This window comes from Octodon degus, unplaced genomic scaffold (genome assembly GCF_000260255.1).
Source record: "Octodon degus isolate 3935 unplaced genomic scaffold, OctDeg1.0 scaffold00108, whole genome shotgun sequence".
Lineage (NCBI taxonomy): Eukaryota > Metazoa > Chordata > Mammalia > Rodentia > Octodontidae > Octodon > Octodon degus.
In genome coordinates, this window is record NW_004524684.1 from 8578466 (window position 1) to 8590550 (window position 12085).

The following is a 12085-nucleotide window of genomic DNA, read 5'->3' on the forward strand; positions in this document are numbered from 1 at the left end:
CACGCGGGGAGCCCAAGGAAGGCCTCAGCGGAGCAGGGGCGGCGACTTACGCAGCTCGTCGAAGTGCGTGTCGGCGCCCTCGCTGCCGGGAATCGAGCAGGTCAGCCTGGCCTTCAGGAAGGTGGTCCACTTGTTGATGAGGCTGCGCTGCCCGCCGCCGTCGTTCTGAAAGGGAGAAGAGTCCCGAAGGTGAGAACGGGGCTGATGAGAGCGCAGGCAGCGCCGCAGGGCCGGCAGTGCTCCGTCCGCGGAGGCGCAGAGCTGGGGACCCGGAGCTGGCCAGGCCGCGGTGGCCCGCCGCCTCCAACCAAGAGGGAGCCCGGGAGGGCCTCGCGGGGAATTCGCGACGTGGACGCGCGCTTCTTACACCAAGGACGCGGAGGAATGGTAAACGTTGGACTGAAAGCATCAGTATTTAGTACACTGTTTCCTATGAGGACTACAAGTGTGCACTTAGCACACCAAATGCCAGCCCTTATCAACGGCACGGTGTCACCGCGCCAGGCGACTCCAGATCACCTCGAGCTCCTCAGTACTGAGGGCTCACACACACACACACACTCACACTCACACTCAATCAACAGAAAGCTTTTTCCGCAGTCGGATTTTGTCCGGTACAGGTAGGGATGCTGGTTGTGTTGATAACAGACGGAACAGTAGCTCGTGGCTGGTTTTCTTAAGTTTATCTGACTTTTTTGGTGTCAGGAATCAAACTCAGGGCCTAGGACTGTCCAGACAGGCTCTTGTGTGCTCGGTACCCCCTCACGCCCTTTCTTAGGTTTGATCTCTGCCTAGATTTCCTGTGGCCTTCACCCGCAGCCCCGCGGATAGCTCACAAACACGCTGCCTACGGGCCCAGGCACCCAGCCGCACGCCTATCACACAACCTCCGTTAAAAGGGAAAATTGGCAGAAGTCTGTAGAAGCCGCTGCAGAGAGCCGGAGGAGTGAATCGCTGCAGGAACTTCGCAGAGGGGACAGCTAGGACAGGCGGCTGGGTCACCACTGGGTCCAGGCTGGCTTGATGGACTCACAGCACATAAGGAGGCATTGTGCAGCAAAATGCCAGGTGCTGGACGGCAAAAGAAAAGGACAGGCAGCGGGGGAGGGAATCGGGACACCGGAGAACCAGCACGGATCCCGTGTGCCAGAGGACTGGGTCAGCTAGAACGTGGACGGGAGGGTTACCAAAGCTACCAGGCAGGCTCAAGGAAGACGGCCTTAGCCCACGCTCGCCGGGCTATACGGTGTTAAATATCTGGTGGAGAACTAAAAGGCTTACTAAGTGGCCAAAAGTGAGGCTGCGTTTTCTTTTAGAAAACCGCACAGTCCACTCTGTGCTGTGGCCCTGCAGGAACAAGCGTGCCTGGGACTGTGCAGGTGTTCAGGGTTCGCATCCTGCCCGTCCACGACCACCACCGCTCAAATCACATTCCAGTTAGCTGCTGAATGATCTCAAACATCCATGGATGTGAAGCAGGCTTATCATGATACAGATCATTGCTAGCGCTCATATCTTCAGATTATTTTATAAACGTGAGTCTAGATGTTGAAGCGGCCAAATATTGATACTTCTTCTAAAGTTACAGTGAATTCAGTCTTTGAGTACCACAGTATTCCAGTGAGAAAAAAATGACATTATGTGGCCGGGGAGACAGCTCCGGGGCATAAGCACCTGCCTGGCAAGTGCAAGGTCCTGAGTTTGATCTTTGGCACTGCATGCTGTGCTGGCGCCAAAAACTGGGCATGGTGGCACATGCCTATAATCCCAGTGATGGGGAGGCTGAGAGAGCATGATCACTATGAGTCTGAACTGCACAGCAAGACCCTGTATCAAATAATTTTTTTTTTAAAAAGGAATTATTAGACTGACATATTTTTAAGTGAATTTTAAAATGCAAGTTCTTTCTTCATCTCTCTCAAGAACCTTAATTTACATCTTTTAAAATGATATCGTTTTTAGCCTCTTTAGTTTTAAGCAGATCTTTAGTATTAAGCAGAGCCCTTGTTAAAAATTTAATTTTGTGTGTGACTTCTCCCCATGCAGTCCAGCCTGGCTTTGAGCCCACAGCAATCCTCCTTTCTCAGCCCCGTGAGTGCTGGCATTCCTTGTACAGGAATTCTAAACGTACAGTATTTATTACATCTTCATTAATTATATTTATTAAATCTTCCTTATATTCTACATTTTGAGACATCAGCGCTGATACTAGAATCCGCGTTGACCCCGCACACATGAGCCCCTCAGTTCTCAGGAGCACGATGCCAGGACCTGTCTGGGTTGCTGTCCATTGAACCTTGGGAGCCGCGGCCGTGGTGGCTAAGTACACAAGCCTGTGCTTCCAGTGCCTGTGACAATTTTGCCTGGCATGAGTTCATTCTAACACTGTGTCCATTCTTTTAAATATTCAGATGCAGAAAGGCGACAGTGGATGTCTGCTTTCAACTATTTCTCCCTCTTGGCTTGCTGCCACCCCCCATAGGGCCCTGACCATGAGGACACTCTCACCAGCCAGCTCCAGCCCTGTCGGCCACCAAGGAAGGCCCGGCACCTGTACTCTAACTCGACACATGGAAATTGCAATCCCTAAGGAAAGTCCACACGCGCTCACGCCCACCCAGGCCACAGCTCTCGCAGCCCTCCCGGAGTGCACAGATAAAGACGGGAGGGAAAGGCCGAGGGAGGGTGAGGCCACCCGGCTTGGGTGGGGCAGTGGTGGCCGGGTGACAGCTCACAGGCAGGGGCCTCAGCTGCAGTGACTGGGCGGTGACAGGCGCCCACACCAGGGCCATGACCTGGTGCCAAAGTTCAATCCACTAGGAGCTGCTTTCCCCTATAATGAGGGTGGGGGGCCGCTGACTCTGTTTACCGGCTTCAGGCCCTGGATTTGTTTGCTAATCCACTCAATCTGCCCTGAGAGCTTAAGTACAGGGCAGCTGAGAGGAAGATAAGCACTTCTGTAAACTGTCACCTCCTTGCTTATTTTGGTGAAGGCCTAAAGAACACACCAGTCTCTCTCACACAATAGATTTATTATTGAGATGTCAGGATCAGCAGCACCCAGTCACCGGCACCTCTTGCGCCTCCACCCCTCTGGGGCTCTTTGTGGCCAGGTTAGCAGCAGTCCCGACACCCTCTCACAAAGATGCGAGGAGTGGCACAGACATTGGGTGTGCTGCTCAGGGGCCACACAGGGGGACCTGGCACTTGAAGTCAGTTTCCTTTATCTCTGGAGCTTTTTACCTTTGCAGTATTTCTACATTTTAAAGTGATTAATGAGATGAGAATGCACAGGGCCGCTGAGGCCCTTGATGAAGGGCCTGCCATGCGCCAGGGGCACTCTGGTTCTCAAAGCATATGCCCACAGTAGGCAGATCAGCAGGGGGGCTTTGCCCCCTACCACCCAGCAATGCAGTGCTTGTAGATCTCACAGACATGAGGGGTGGCTTGGGGCTGTCACCTGGGAAACTTCCCGGGGTGTGCCCTGTGTCCTTTGGTCATGTTCTGTCCAAAGACCACTCTGTACTTTATAAATACTGTCATTTCCATCCACAGACCAGGACACAGAAGCTCTTGACAAACCTAGCTGTGGCACTGACATGCTATGGACTTAAACTGGGAATAGCTCGTGAAACCAGCGCAGTCTCCAAGATGCCCGAGAGCGTGGTGAATGGGATCCTCAGCGTGAGGTGTGCTCGGAGACCTGCGTCTCAGCGACGGGAGGCAGAATTTTCTCTTTAGACACTGGAGAACAGCACAGCTTTATGAACTTTGAAAAGCAAAAATAAATCGAATAAAGAAATTAAAATCTACACATTTATCTCCTTTTCCCGAATGTGGCTCTTCTGCCAGTGCCACTGTATGCAGATAAAAGAATGCGATTCTAGGACTCACCCTGGACACCCACCTGCTCTGCTTCCGTGTGCGCCCTTCTGCGGCTGCCTTCACTTCCACTTGTATGACACCTCAGCGTACGTGAACAGCACCCAGGGCGCCCGGGGGCACAGTAAGCAGGAAGGCTGCCGCCCGCTGGGACGGTGGTGAGGGCAACCACCCACGGCTTCCACGGCGCATGGTAGAAGTATTTACCATGAGGTGAAGAGAGTTTAGTACCTCTGCACTTTTTTCTTGGAGACTTGTACATGATTGTTCATGTTCACTACCTGATCTTCGATATCTACAAACAGCCGTACCCTGCAGGCTCAGGTAGTCCTAGCTATACCAGCAGCCAGCCCCATGAGAAGCTGATGTCTTGCCAGGAGACACGGGAGGCCCCAGGCCAGCACCTGCCGTCCCTCAGTGTCGCCTCTCGGGCCCGCCTGCATGGGACTGTCTGTGTAAATAACGGCAGGGGCTAGAATAAGAACTTGTGGGAAAGTGTGTCCTACACAGATAGAATGCACAGCTACACTGCAAGGAGAACTTAAGTATGACATCCCAGGCCTCACGCAGACTCCCGCAAGACAGCGAGGTCTCCTCAGCCACCGTGGCAGGGGACTGAGCGGCCAGTACAACTAACTGGATCACTAGAATAAAGCAAAAATTCTGACTACATGAGGGAAGAAGAAAAGAGACAGAGAGAGGGGGGACAGAGACAGAAACAGAGAGAGAGAGAGAGAGAGAGAGAGAGAGAGAGAGAGAGAGAGAGAATATTAGAAAGAAATCTGTGAGGCAGGCCTCCAGTGACGTCAGCCCTGCTCACCCTCCCAGGAAGGAAAGCTGTAACAGCACGTGCAGAGACCGCCTCAGCCCTCACAGGACACACCGTGGGAGGAGAACAGTAGCTCAGCGCTCATTTTGTAGAGAAGCGGAAGTTGTCATAGGACACTTTATTTTATCAAATGACAGTTCTACTGCCACCTTCCTTCTGGACTTTCTTATTTAGTCATCTATGTATTTATTTAGTCAGTTATTGTGCTGTACCACAGACAGAGCCAGGGCTAGTCTACCAGCAAGCTAGATCACTCACTCTTCTCTCTTCGGAAATTTTTATTTTGAGGTCGCATCCCGCTGTGCTTCCCTGCTGTGCCTTGCAGCCTCAGCCCTGCCGCCTCGGCCTCCTGAGCGGCACTTCGGTTGTAAGCTCAGGGCCGCAGCAGCCTCATCTTTTTTCTCTTTCCAGTGTATTGTTGACTAGCATTTGCTTTCCACTCCTAGGAAAGGTTTTAGTACCATTTTTGATACTTTGGAATCCACAACAAATTCTAGATAGTCTGAGAGTCACTCCCCTCCCCTCCTACTAACGATTTTGAGCTATTTAGTAGCAGAAGAAGCAAAAATATGTAAATGTTGCAAATACTTAAGCCAGAAAGGTGGGAGAGATACATGGATGAATAACAAACATTCTGTGGCAGCCACTGAATGGGGAACTTTTTAAGGGATAAGTTCTATAAAGACCTTCAAGGAAAAAAGTTCTTAAAAAACACTCTAGTATTTAGGGAAAGTGTTTGAGATTTGCCACTGGAGAAAGCAGGCCAGTGGAAATGGAAATATACCATGTTTTTCTACCTACTTCAAAAACTAATAAATGTTAGAAATGCATTATACCTTAATGCATAATTCATGAAGGCAAAGGGTTCCGCTTCCAAGACGCAGCAGATTAAGTTATTAGGTAAGTGCAGGCATGGTTGGCAGTCTTCAGGTAGCATCCGGGTTCATCAGATGGCGCAGGCCCTTTCCTGGGGGTGCTTGGGTGGCTGCAGCTCTGCAGGGAGCGGGCACCGAGTGCAGCACAGAGCTGCAGCCCAGGGAGATGGACAGATGTGGACCGCGTCATGGCTAATGACCCGCCTCAAAGGTGGTGGCCGGATGCGGGCCGCACATCAAAGCAGACAGCGTGTGGAGCTGGCGCGAGGGCACTAGGGAGACCAGGCCAGGGCTGCAGAGGCCTCTAAATGGAATTCCTGCAGCTGAAGGAGGAAGCGCGGAACAGAAAGCCACACTGGCAGGACTCACAGCTGGAAGCCGGAGCAGGCTGGCTTGAGTAACCCACAGGACCACGCTTCCAAAACAAACAGACCCAGAGTAACGTGAGGCAGCCCGGAGGTGGGAAGGGCCAGGCGGCGCAGGAGGACATGGGCATTGCCTCACGTTGGTTTACAGGGAAACACAGAGGGTGACAAATGTCACAGCCACAAGCAGCAGCATGAGATGCCACTTGCAGAGCGACACAGATCTCCCCTGGTTCAGTGCCCACAGGCGCTGCCCATCCCGAGGTGGTGCTTCACAGTCCACTGGGCAGACCTGCCATCTGTCGCCAGCCACTGGCCAGCCGCCGCCAGGGCCTCACAGACGGGCTGCTCGGGCTGCTCAGTGGGGTGCGGGCACACGGAGCTCAGCGAGGCCCCGGGCATCAGGCAAGGCTGAGCTCCTTGTCTCCATGCACAAAGATCACCGCACGAGTGGCGCACCAAGCAGTGGCTCCCTGGGAACTGCGCATGAGTGTAGGCACCAGCAGATGAAGTGTGAGGAGCTTCCAGAGCAGGGTCGCGTTTTAGGTGCCACTGACGAATTTTGTCACGTGAAAAAGAATATTTTAGGGCAAATTACTTAGCTTATAACAGCTCTTGCATCTGTATCCCATAAACAAAATGTGCAATATTCAAACAGTGTGCAAGACTTTTACCACATATGGTTCCAAATAATTCTGAATATTTTCAGAAAAGAGATCCATTCCCCAAAGTACAAATATTCTCAAAACTGAAGGTAACGACACCTTCATCACCATCATCACTATCATCTCGACCTCTCCGACCACGGCTTTCCAATGACCTTTGGTAACTTGCTGGCTCTAACACCTCTGCACACCACCCCACCACCTCTCTCATCACTGCGAAGTCGAGCTGTCTCCAAAAGCACGTGTGTGACATGCGTGGCACGTGCCTGCCAGCACCGACTCCCAGCACGCGACCAGGTCAGCATTCTTCTCACGCACGCCTCTTCTGCTGCACTGCTCACGCGTCCGGGCAGGGCCTACGGCCCCCCAGCTCGCCACACCTTCTGACACCTGTCACATCCGGCCTCACGTGTTCTCGTCAGTGTGGTATCTGCTCCGTAAGATGACCCTACTGGGAAGGAAGAGGGAGTGCTACCGAGGAAGGAGTAAGCCTGCGTCTGGTTGCAGGCTGCACGTTCGTGCCACCTGGGTCGGCGTACTGGTGGCCTCCTAACTGACGGAGAAGATGCCCGCTGCTGCCACGCCGCCCTCTGGCTACCTGGCTGGTGTCCAGTATCACTTTCCTCTGGTCTCTCTCTTTCAGGTGTGACTACACCTCCGTGCACAGCCAGGAGTTGGACAGTTTCACCTCAGCCACCTTTCAGGGCACTTTCCTGTTTCCTAGGGTCATGGACTCTCAGGGTTCTAGCCTTGCCTTTGACCTCAGATGACAAAACTTCCTGAGCAATTCCAGGCACTGCCATAATGCCAAGATAATGCTGAGTTCCAAACATATAGCTGCAGGGCCAGGGAGATAGCTCAGTAGAGTAAGTGTTTGCCTGGCAAGTGCAAGGTCTTGAGTTCAACACCCGGTACCACTAAAAGAAAAAAAAAATTATAGCTGCAGATGCAGCCAAGCCTCAGGTTGCAAGTTCAGGTCGCCCATCTGCCAGCATATCCTAAAGCCCACCAAGTTCATGCCCAAATATCAAATCTGAGTCCCCAATCAGCGCTGTTTCCTCTCTCACTGGGATGTGTTGCACTGTGATTTTCCTGATCCATGCCTTATCTTCTAGAAAGTGCAGTCAGCAAGAAAACAGGAGTGTTGTGCTGCCAGGGGCACTGCCCTCTGCAGGGAACCTCGGTGGAGGTGGAAGGCACAAAACGCTCAGCCCAGGGCTGCTGGCGCCAGCTCAGCACTAACAGTCACAGGGCTGCTGTGTAAAGCTATGGTGGCTTCTTATCTCTAGCAACTGTCTAGTGTACCATAGTTCACAGAGTTATTTTATAAGTGACTGCTACTGCAGAAACAATGAGTGAATTGCTATCATTTAGTTAGTCATTTGTTGTGTGAGGTTCGTCTATTCTTAAAACCTCCTTTCCACCTACCACTGTAATCCATTCAGCTGAATGATACCTTTGGTAGGTAGGAGAAAGCACAGCCGGCCACAGAGCAGTGTAATAATATGTTTATTAGCTTAGCAACTGAAGAGGCAGAGGGCTCTGCAGATGCCAGCGTTCTGCTCCCCGAGCCTAAGTGCTTAGCTGAAAGTGGCAGCAAGCAGCAGTAATGGTGAGGACTGAACACGAGTGTCTCCAAAGATGCCCACGGGAGAAGGCGGGCCAGCCATGGGCACGAAGAGCTCCTGTGTGGCAAGAGCCCAGACCCTCAGAAAAGCCTGGGCGTTGACTCCTAACGCTCTCTAGCTCGGTCTCTTCTGTCTTTAACAATCTATTTTAACAGTCAGACTCAGGTGTTTTTCCTAAAGCAGACATTCATCCTATCATTACTTTTTAAAAGTAGAAAATAATGTTGTGACGGCACTCGAGGGTAAAAGGAAAGGAGGCAGGGAGAGCAAAGACTTCCAGTCGACGCCAGCAGAGTCTGCAAGTGAAAACAACGCGGGGCAACAGCACGACTCACCTTTCCAAATCACTTAAACATGATACACTGAAAGCATTTGGAACAAGGTGTCAAGACCCTTGGGCCACTGGGTCCTGCTCACAGGGAGGAGCTTTGATGACCACAGGCCTGAACCAGTGAGGAAAAGCCAAGCAGACATGTGGGCACAGCACCCAGCTCCACACGCAGATTCACCTGTCACAGGGCTCATTTGGCCTCGGGAGTTGCTCTGCTGCCAAGCCGGATGTCTTGCATACTCTTCTTTCCTTGCTAGGACAAAATACCTGACAGCCACAATTAATGAAGAAAGGATTATTTAGCTCACAGTTAGTGAAGGTTTCAGTCCATACTCAGCTGGCTCCAAGGCAGAGCGGCACATGGCAGGGGCAGCAGTTCAAGGCAGCGGAAAACAGCAAACAGCAAGAGCAAAAGGGCAGGAAGAGCAGCAACACGGCAGCAGAGAGCAGGTGTGTCTCCCTTAGGTTGCATTCAGGCCATCTGCCCCAGGCCAGGTGTAGCAGTCATACCCATAATCCAGGCAGCACTCATACCCATAATCCCAGCAGCACTCACAGCCATAATCCCAGCAGCACTCACACACACAATCCCAGCTCTGGATCACGAATTAATCACAAAGTCTAGAAGTCCACCTTTTGACTGCACGAGGCTTTGGTGGATAACTAGACACAGACCACAACGCCTGACGTGGCCTGTCTGTTGGTCATGGTGCTTCTGAGCAGGGAAGATCCCCCACTACAGTTTCCTTCCCATTTGGCAGGAGTTTGTTCATCCTTAAAGCCCTCTGTGGCTGATGCCAAGTGCCCCATGATTCCTTCACTAGACACATTTATGAAAGGTTCAGCTAAGATATTCCCCCACCTTCAACATTATACTTAAATGTTATTTGATTATGAATAGCTTACTACCTAGTGGGTTTGAACCATCGGGAAATGAGCAAAGGCATGTGCTATGGTTTGTGTCTAGCTGTCCCCCAAAAGCTTCATGCAGTCATGGGGCAGCTCTGCAGTTTGGGATTGACTCATGATCCAGTGCTGGGATTATGAGTGTGAGTGCCTTGGGGGTGGATACTCTGCATACAAATGTAAGGAAGGGGGGAGAGGCTAGCTAGCTGCCTGAGCTGCTGCCACTCCCTTGGTTCTTACTCTTTGCCACCACCATGAAAGGCAGCTCTGCGCCACTATGGGCCACTCCGCCTTGGAGCCAGTTGAGCATGCACTGAAATCTCCACCAACTGTGAGCTAAATAATCCTTTCCTTCCTTCATTTTGAGTGTCAAGTATTTGTCCCAGCAAAGAGAGAACAGGAACAGAGAGAGCGTGCCTGGCAGATGGCACACCTGCTATGTGGTGACCTGGGAGACACCTTTAGTCGACTGTCACACATTACAATCTGAACTTGTGTAACATAGCTCCTTTACACAGGTAGTGTCCAACAGCACAGCTCTCCAGCTCTTGCTGTGGAAGAAGGGAGCCCCAAAGCTCTGACACAGGACCCCACATCAGCCCCATCCCACTAGAGTTTGCTGGCAGGAGGATGTCGTGGGCCTGGCCTTCCTTGAGGCAAGAGATCCATGACTGTGGTGGCTGTGGTGGCAGGTGAGAAGGTCTCTGGGTTGTCTCACAAGGTGGCCTCCTACAAAACCCACCTGCACCTCGGAAGGCTGCAGTGAGGGTGGTTTGTTACTCCATCCCTGGAGGGGTTCAAGAGGACACAGATTCAGAGGATTGGGATAGGCTTGCACAGGAAAGGGCAGAGCCTGCACAGGACCAAGCCAGCCTCCTACTGAGCATGCCCATTAGCTTAGCAGTGCTTGCCCTGGATTACTGCCATGCAGGTGCCTGTCCACTCATGACAGGTTATTTCAGTGGGGACAAATCCAAGCAAAGTGAAATCCCAAGAGCCAAGGTGTGGCTCCAGAAGCAGAGCCATCCTTTAGAGCCCATACTGCATCCAACAAGAGCCTGACACACAGCCGTCCTGGCTCCTGTGCCTACTGCAATTCACACAGAGGGCGTCACTCAGTGGTGGTGTCCGGTGTTCCCTGCAATGTCTCCCAGTACCTAGTCGAGGTCAGTAATCTTGGAAGCATTTGATATGCTAAGACATACAACATATTTTAAATTCATTTTGTGCTTGTGAAATATGTAACTTCACATGCAAGGTCTGTGCTTTGATAAAAATGCACAATGTGACTGCATTCATTTTTAGGTTACTTATTATGACAAGCTCTTTCAGCTTTAAAATACAATTATTCAAGATTGTGCAACAACACGTTAGCTCTCTAGCTCTGGACAACGCAGCGACCTCCTTGGAGAAGCCTTGTGATGAATGGGCACACTGCTCACGGGCACCTTGCTCCGTGCTGGAGAACAGACGGCAATGTCTGAGAGCATTAATGCTTTTCTCTCTTTTCACTTTGGGTCTCAAAAATCTCACATATATGATAGTATAAATTTATCCTGCAAATCTGTAAATAATGGTCACATTTATTTCCACATTGTATGGCTTATTGTTTCATAGACAGAAAGGCAGATACCTGTATGTATGCAAGAAGTAAAATAAATGAAAATTTCTTGCCTTACAAACTCTTCCGACTCTAGAAAGGATGGTCTTGTCAGAAGTGCTGCCTTCTTGGGACAATTCACGGAAGAAGAAATATATTTTGTCATCATCTGGGTTGTAGGTGTCAGGTATGGGGAAAGTTCCAATAAATTTTGCTCCTGTTTGAAAGGAAAAAAGCTATACGTTAAAATAAAATAGTCTGACTATAATAGTACCCATGTCTTTCACATATAAAACAATTAGCAATAAAATAAAAAGAGTTCTGCATAGGCAACAATGTGCGTAAATAAATAAATGTAGAAAGAGGTGCTGAGCAAGTCCTGCAGCAGGCCGAGAACACTCTGCAGCCCAAGCTGGCCTTGAACTTGTGGCAAGCCTCCGCCTCAGCATCCTTGTGGCCTTTTACGAAGAGCTTAGGAAAAGACACATACATGTATTCTGAAGTTTGACATGTAAGGTGTTTTTCGCTGCATTTTGTGCAATCCCGTGCACTCTTTTTCTGGGTTTATATCTTGTGTCTGACAGTAGCTGTAGATGTGCACTCAGGTGAGCTACCCCTGCTCCCTGTGCACGCTTCTCTGCTCATTGGTAATGCACAGCTCCACAGCATGGTACCGGCAGAAAGTGGACAGGAGAGTGAGTGCGCTCACACACAGCTGGCGCTGAGCATCGCAGCAGTGCTGGCTGGAGGCGGTTTATTGTGGAGCTTACGATGGTGACAGTGGTCCTCACTGCTGTGCAACCACAGCCAAGGCCACTGGAGAACTGAGCGCATTGCATGCTTCCAAGAACGACGTGCTTCAGTGATGGAAAGGTGTCCATTGTACATCACAACACAAAATCATCTTCAACGCAGAACACCCCTTTACGAGGCATCATCGCCAAGGGACTGTGTCCCAGTCTGCATGCCACAGTCCTTGTGTCCCAGCCCATGACTGCGCTCCC

The 12085-nt window shown here is 51.0% G+C and overlaps 1 protein-coding gene across 2 annotated transcripts in view; it reads right to left on the reverse strand.

Annotated features, from left to right (window-relative positions):
* The window catches only part of Sema3d (semaphorin 3D), a 170119-nt gene that overhangs the window by 33954 nt on the left and 124080 nt on the right, over nt 1-12085 (reverse strand). For both annotated transcript variants that reach the window (XM_004639275.2, XM_023724306.1), the window contains 2 exons: nt 11156-11298; nt 51-165 (listed from right to left, as the gene is read on the reverse strand). In XM_004639275.2, the coding sequence (XP_004639332.1) occupies nt 51-165; nt 11156-11298 (258 nt within the window). The remainder of the gene's footprint in view (nt 1-50; nt 166-11155; nt 11299-12085) is intronic.